This window comes from Aulonocara sp. 'chitande type north' Nkhata Bay, linkage group LG13 (genome assembly GCF_057382095.1).
Source record: "Aulonocara sp. 'chitande type north' Nkhata Bay isolate Kocher_YH1m ecotype deep benthic linkage group LG13, A_spYH_male_GT1.1, whole genome shotgun sequence".
Taxonomy (NCBI): Eukaryota; Metazoa; Chordata; class Actinopteri; order Cichliformes; family Cichlidae; genus Aulonocara; species Aulonocara sp. 'chitande type north' Nkhata Bay.
Genome location: NC_141356.1, coordinates 16,861,696 through 16,868,982, shown reverse-complemented (window position 1 = coordinate 16,868,982; position 7,287 = coordinate 16,861,696). Strand labels below are relative to the sequence as shown.

At 42.5% G+C, this 7,287-nt stretch overlaps 1 protein-coding gene across 1 annotated transcript; it reads right to left on the bottom strand.

Moving 5' to 3' along the window:
• otx1 (orthodenticle homeobox 1) lies at window positions 1-6,473 on the bottom strand. Its single transcript, XM_086258885.1, has 4 exons — window positions 6,180-6,473; window positions 3,710-3,899; window positions 3,155-3,306; window positions 1-1,839 (listed from the first exon to the last, which is right to left on the bottom strand). The coding sequence occupies exons 2-4, from the start codon at window positions 3,804-3,806 to the stop codon at window positions 1,090-1,092; spliced, it is 999 nt and encodes a 332-aa protein (XP_086115011.1). The 5' UTR covers window positions 3,807-3,899; window positions 6,180-6,473; the 3' UTR covers window positions 1-1,089.
• Between the last annotated feature and the right edge of the window lie 814 nt (window positions 6,474-7,287).

Here is a 7,287-nt window from a genome sequence, read left to right as displayed (position 1 = left end):
TGACTTAACGGATCTTTATTGGATGAATATGTATGTAAGGGTGGTCGCCTTTAAAGATACATTCAACATCTCACTGTCATTTTTGGAGCTATAAATCCACATTTTCCTCTCCTCCCCCAGAAGAGTTAAAATAATAATAATAATAAAAAGCTTTGACTCCAATAACAAGCCAAGTGCTGCGGTTCAAACATGTCCCAGAGAGGTGGTCTGCTTTGAAAACGTGGAAGCTAGAATAATAATTATAATTATAATAATAATATCTGGAAAAAAGAAAATGTCCCAGAATAGTTTCTGCATCTATAGTTTAGATTTAGAGTTTTCCCCAAGACATTTCAAATTTTGCTGAGTAAAACAAGGTGGATATAAAAGCTGAACTTTATGGCCAATTTGTTCTCTTTGGAATATTTGGGAAGATTTACATACAGTTTCTTTTTTCTTCTTTCTTTCTTTCTTTCTTTCAAAGTGGTAATAAACAATTTTAAATTCAGAAAAGAAAAAAACAACAACTAAACATGGTCACTGTAACTGACCCAAATACATATTTACATATTTCAGCTCCTGTGTGCAGCTGACTAAAAATCTCTGTCATCCTAAAATAACAAATTCCAGAAAATAATAAAAACTATACAGGACTCGATGGAGGTAAAGAGGGCACGGCAGGCAGTTCCCGTCGGTGCACCAGAGGGGAAAATATTCCTCCCATCCAGAGAGCTGGTGGTCAAAGGAGTTTGGTTGAAATGACTCTTGGAAAAACAGTTTTGTTAAGCTTATCCCAAGGAGGGGTGTCTTTTAAAAAAAACAAAAAAAAAAACCAACCCTTTTTCTTCGTCTTCAGGAAATCTGCTCCTGATGCTTTCTCTTTACAGGTCTGTCTTTTTCTTTCTTTCTTTCTTTCTTCTTTTAAACTTTGAAACAGGACGAGCGGGAGAAGGAAGTCCGATTCTTGAGCATTCCTGCTGCTATCTTGTTGTCTTATGGTTCATAAACTCTTTTGTCTTTTTAAAAAACAAGCAGTAAGCTAATCTGGAAAATAAAAGAGAGCAGACAAGCAGGGCGGGCAGTGGCGGGTGGGTGGGGAAGAAAGCCTGATCACAAGACTTGGAACCTCCAGGACGCCTGGTCTTTGTAGTCCAAGCAGTCTGTGGTGTTAAAGTTGAGCTTCCATGAAGAGGCGGCAGTCTGCTCTTTGTAATCCAGGCAGTCGGAGGAGTTGAAGGCCAGGCCGGAGCTGCCGTACGCCTGGTGGTGGTGGTGATGGTGGTGGTGGCCTGACGACTGGGAGATGTGGTGGTGCGGGTGGCCCGACATAGATGAGGCCGTCATGGGGCTGAGCTGGTGCGGGTGGTGATGGGAGTGCATGGGGGCTAGGTAGGAGCCGCAGTCCACGCCGCTAAAATAGGAGCTGGAAGGGGTGGGGTAGCCCTGGCCATAGCCCGGCGTCTGGTTGTAGGACATGGGGTAGGAGGTGGCGGCTGCAGCAGAGCCTGACATGGAACGCTGCATACAGGAGGCATTAGATGGGGGCCCGGGCTCAGGGAGCGGGGCCACGGCAGGAGCCGGAGCGTTTCCAGGGGAGATAGCAGGGCTCCATATAGAGGAGACGGTGCTGATGGAGGTAGAGGTGCTGCTGAGTGCCGCTGGGCCCGTGTGATTGGTGGACGAGGACGAAGAGGAGGAAGAGCCCGTGCTGGAGACAGCAGGAGGTGTAAACTGGCCGCTGCTCTCAGATCCGGTACTCTCCCGGGCCGGAGAGGACTTCTTCTTGGGCGGCCGGGCTTTGGCACTGCTGCCGCTTTGCTGCTGCTGGCGACACTTGGCCCTCCGGTTCTTGAACCACACCTACAACCACAAACACCAGCCAGGAGTTAGCAACCCTACACGACACCGGCCTCAGCATTTCAGGAAAAAAAGAACCTCCTGGGCCATGGTGGGAGTACATTATGGAGGAAAATTGGGGGTTATTAGCCATCAAGGTTCATTTCCACCCCGGCCCCTTGGCTTGGACCAGCCAGGGGTCTAATTTCATACCTGGTAGACGGGTCTAAGATAACAGGCTATTGAGTTTCACCACACAGTAGAGTAACTCTAGAGCACAGAGAGGGTATGATTGTGTAGAGCATTTTGCTTTACACACATTCTGAAAATAACTCGAATTGTGCCTTGGATTTCCCCTAATGCCTTTCAAGGAGCAGTGTTTGTTCAATACTGGAGTACACCAGTGAGATGTTTGGAGTATATGCAGGTTTGAGTCTTGGTTTCTTCATATTTCAGATCGAATTACACGACCTGTACTTGAAGAGCATCAAAAATGAAAAAAATAAATACAATTTTTAAAAATAATTGAGTGATTCTGCTGTGAAATAATCTTTAGTAAATTCAGTTTGTTTGCATCAGCCTACCCGGGTCTATGATATCATCATTATTATTATTATTGAAATTAAATGAAGTACTATGAGGTTTGTGTGACAAAACAAAATGCCACACAAACCAGTGTATTGAGCCAAACACAAAAAAAAAAGAAATAGAAAGGCAGCTACTAAATTTTACTTTACTGAGGAACTAATAAACAAACCAAGGTGTGTAATTTTAATTACACTCATTATCTAACCAGTATCTAACCATCTGCATGATTTTTGTTGTCCTTTTCTTCTTAAAAATCAGTGCATTACTGGGGTACATACAAGGCCTAAAGTTACCCAGGAATCATTCTTAATTTCCCCATAATTGACTTAAATATTTGTGACTCTTAAAAAAAAAGATTAATGATTTAGTAGCATGAAAACGGGGACATAAATGTACCATAATCTAAGATATTTGCCTGTACAGTTTGTAGCTTGCTAGCTGGAGCGTTAACCGATAATTAACCTTTAATTCAGACACAAATGACGTCATTAACAGTCCCTCAGGAGATAAGGGAAATGTATTTAAATTAGAGGTTTTTGAAAATAAAGAAAATAAACTCTTTAAATAAATTACTTTGAAGTTCATAAGAGTAAGTTGACATCTTCGTTTGACTATTTTAACTAAACTTGCAGGTCTTCATTGTCCTACTTTTTAAAAATACGGTCAACCACACTAAAGACATTAACTTAATGTCAGCGGAAGCAGAGATTAAAATGTCTTTTTTTTTTTTACTTTTTATTTATTTTTGTACCTGGACTCTTGATTCAGGCAGGTTGATTTTCAGTGCGACCTCCTCCCGCATGAATATGTCCGGGTACCGGGTTTTGGCGAACAGAGCTTCCAGGACGTCGAGCTGGGAGCGGGTGAAGGTGGTTCGCTCCCGCCGCTGCTTCCTGGGAGTAGCTGCGGGGAAGAAAGGCGACACAGAGGGGAGAGAAAGACCGGAGAACCGCGTCAGAAACACGGAGGAAACCTGTAAATAATGTCGGGTGAGTGGTAGCGACATGCAAGCCTGTCCTGCTCTGCTGTTGGCTGAGGGTTAGAAAAGAAATTGTGTCTTTTTATTTACTGTTTTACGTTTACATTTTTGTTGTGTGTACATTTTAAAATTTGTTTTTACCATTTTAACAGTGAAACACGCAATGTTATTATTATTATTATAAACGTTTCTTGTTGTTTAACTCTAACCCCTTGATTTGGAGCTCATGTTTACTGCGCATGCTTCTGTCCAGGTGCTCAGTGTGTGTGTGTGTGTGTGTGTGTGTGGCTGAGAGAGAGAGAGTGAGAGTTGGGGGGGTGGTCCTACCTGGGTAACCCACTGAGGGGTGCAGCAGGTCCATGGCAGCGCCACTGAGCCCCAGGCCGTTGACGCCATACGGGGGCTGTTTGAGGTAGGACATCATGCTACAGGCGGTCACTGCTCCACCCAGCTCAGGCCAGCGGTTCAGTTTCCCCCGATGCTGCAGCTTGGCGGGTCAGGGGGCCGATTCCAGCTACTGCACGGAGAGGAGACACCGCAAACAAGTGAGAAGTTTGTGCGCCACCAAAAAACAAGATGAATCCCGACATGTATGCATTTCACACTGATGACCACTGCTGTCATATTTTTATTATTATCATGATCATTATCACCTCTAGCTCTTCACAAATCTCTTCCACTCACTCCCCCTCCTCCCAAACCACGGTTAACTGAAAAACGCATTTATTTTCAAATAAATGAAGAAACCAGGAAATCATAGTGTAGGAATTTAATTCAAGCTCGACATAGACCTTTTAATTGGTGCAGAATACTATGAACTTAAAAAAAAAAAAAAAAAAAAAAAAAAAACCGTGTTCAGGATTATTTGATTATTTTTTAGGATTAAGAGGGCCAAACGGCCCGAGACTCGAGCGCAGAGAGACAAATGCAAAGCTTTTATTTTGCAAAGCAGAATTTATCCACACTTTAAACCTGAAAGCTCCCCACAGACTTTACGAAAGTCATAAAAGAAGAAACTAGATTTGCATTTTGTCTCGTGTGTGTGTCCAACTATAACAACGTTTATTTACAGCAGACCTGCAAATTATTCCAGCCCTCCAAAAAAATAAAAATAATCACGCACGCGCACTCTTACTGCGACATAAACTACAAAAACACGCGGGTAAACATTTCCGTAGTATTAATAATTCAAATTAAAATAATCATCTGCCTTCTGTTTTTTGCGCTCACATATTTGTATTTGTTTTTTCAAACCTGCAGTTTTAAAAAAATTTCCTAATTACCGGTGTATTTTTCATACAAATCTGGTTATTTCACACAACAAAAGCAAACTTAATAAAACTTATGAATAAAATGTGTGTGTGAGGTGTGTGTAGGCCTGCACTTTCTCCCTCTCTCTCTCACACACACACGCAGAGTTACAAAACGCTAGATTATCTGTGTAGTTTGACAATCAATTTAAAAATACATATATAACAAAAAATCTCTGTTCTGGCTCTTTCTGTTTCTTTCGGATCGTCAGACTTCGTGTGCGTTTTTGACCACAGCAGGACTCCTGTGGCTCTTCAGTCCTCGGCTGAGAATTTCAGTTAAAAGTCCACCAACGTGAAACGCATTTTTCTCCAACAACCAGCTTCTGTTATTATATTTAAACCAGGCTGAAGATGTGAGGAGTCGGTTTTTGTGCTTTGTTTTAAAGGTGCACAAAGTGAGGACCAAATTCAGCTGGAAAAAAGTTCAAATTTGTTTAATTTTGGATTTTTACTGGATTAAATAGATAGATTTAGCATTGTATTTTTAGTAAAGCAACGCTTCGGTCTTCTTTACTTTTCGGCTCTTAAAAAAAGAAAAACAAAAGAGAGAGAGAGAGAGTGAGAGAGACAGAGACAATTAATAAATAAAACCCTGCATGGTTTTATTTTTGTTTCTAGTAAAGTACTGCTGGTTAAGTAAAGACGCAAACCTGAAGGAAAATAAGCAAAATTATATACATATTCAGCAGCTCCTAAAACATTTACACACACAAACACACACACACACAAAGAGTCCGGGTGGAGAAACTAGTTTGCGTGCAGACTGATCTGAAGCTTAAAAACACGCAACCCGGGAGTGTGAATTAAATTAGTGGGGTTATTTTAACAATGACCAAACCAAACCTCTGCGTGCCAAACGCGTATTCCAGCAGCTCTTTAAAAAAAAAAAAAACGCGCTTCCAGCTCAGCCAGGCCAGAGTGAAAAGGCGAGATCTCCGTGCAAATGAACTCAATTAGAATTTAGATTAGACCTCCGGGGAGAGAGAGCGTTTCAGAAGGGTCCTTATCAGCAAAATAAATTAACAAAAACCAAAAAACACGCCTCTCCAATTATCTGCTGAGCGCTTCAGAGTCTTTAATGGACAATTGCTCTTAATAAAAATAAATAAAAACTTACAGGAATGAGAATATTTTAAAAAAAACAAAACAAAAAAAAAACAAATAAAGGAGGAGGAAGTTGGCTCGATTTATCGGCTTCAAGATGAAGTCCTTGACAGTGCTGAGTAATTGATATCTGCGCAAAAATTCAATATAAAAGTGCAGCGGTACAAACTGAAATCAGGTGCGTGGTACGGGTTATTCATGAAAAATGTTTCAGGTTTTTTTTTTTTTTTTTTTTTTAAATATACATTTTAATATGTTTTTGTACTTTAGCTATAGGGTTATTTCGTGAATGAACCGCGGCTCAGAGTTCCTCGGAGCGAAAATGCACACAAACCAGAAGATTTTGCGTAAAATCAGCGAAAGAAAACAGGAAACTTTACCTTGTTGTTCTCCTTCCCTTGTCCCGAACGCTCGAACCGCAAGAGGCGAGTAAAAATTATCCAGCTGCAGAAAGTCTGCGGGGCACAAAACTCGCGCAGCGGCAGCAGACTTTCTCAGAAACAAATATCAGTGCGCAAACCGAGCAGCATCACCAGCATTGCCGCGTCCTCGGTGCGGTTCCGGCCGTTTTTACAGCCAAATAAATCAAACTCATTTGCTTTCAGGGGGTTTGTCGTTGTCTGTCAGAGTGTTAAGGTGATTTCTAATGGAGATGGATGGAGATTGATCACCTTCTCTCCGCCCCGCGCCTCTATGAGCGGAGGATCACCTGCGGATCCGCCTCCTGCAGCCAATCAGCGAGGGCTAGCGAGCTGACGGACGGCGCAGGCCACCTATGGGCGAGCAGAGGCAGCCGGGGGGAGCCCACTCCCACTCATCTCCCCCCACCACCCTTCCTCCTCCTCCTCTTCTCAGTCCCGGACCACAGGAACCACAGAGCGGTTTTAAAAAGATGGAAATGTTTCGTAGGCCTGCAGGGGAAGGTGCTTCAGAGGCTGCAGGCCTGCGCTCTGCTGTGCGTATAAGAAGAATTTAGAAGGTACTCGCACCTCACAGGAACCAGTTTTTTATTGTTTGCATGCCGGGTATAGAGCATCTTTGCTGGGATTGTCAGCAAACTTTAGTGCTGACTTTTCTCCACCTAAAATACATATTCTGGGTTTTTGAAAAGACCCCCCCCCACCACCAAACAAAAAACAGACGAACAAACGCTTCAATGGCAAAGGTTACAAATCAAGATTTAGTAGCAATAGAAACCCGAGGAAACCCCCGCTGTAGTTTGGCAGTTATTTCCTAAAAAACAATACACACATTTACGAGAAAAGGCCTCGAAGCTTCAGCCACATTTCTATCTACGGTCACCGTTTGCCATTTTTTAAAAACACAAACAAGTGGACACCGAAACAAAAAACAGAGGATAGAAGTTAAAATTATCCATTTTGATTTTTATTGTGATGCCCCCTCCCATCTTTTATTTTTTCTCCCCCGCGCACGCGCGCGCGCACACACACACACACACACACACACACACACACCAGTCTCATGAAT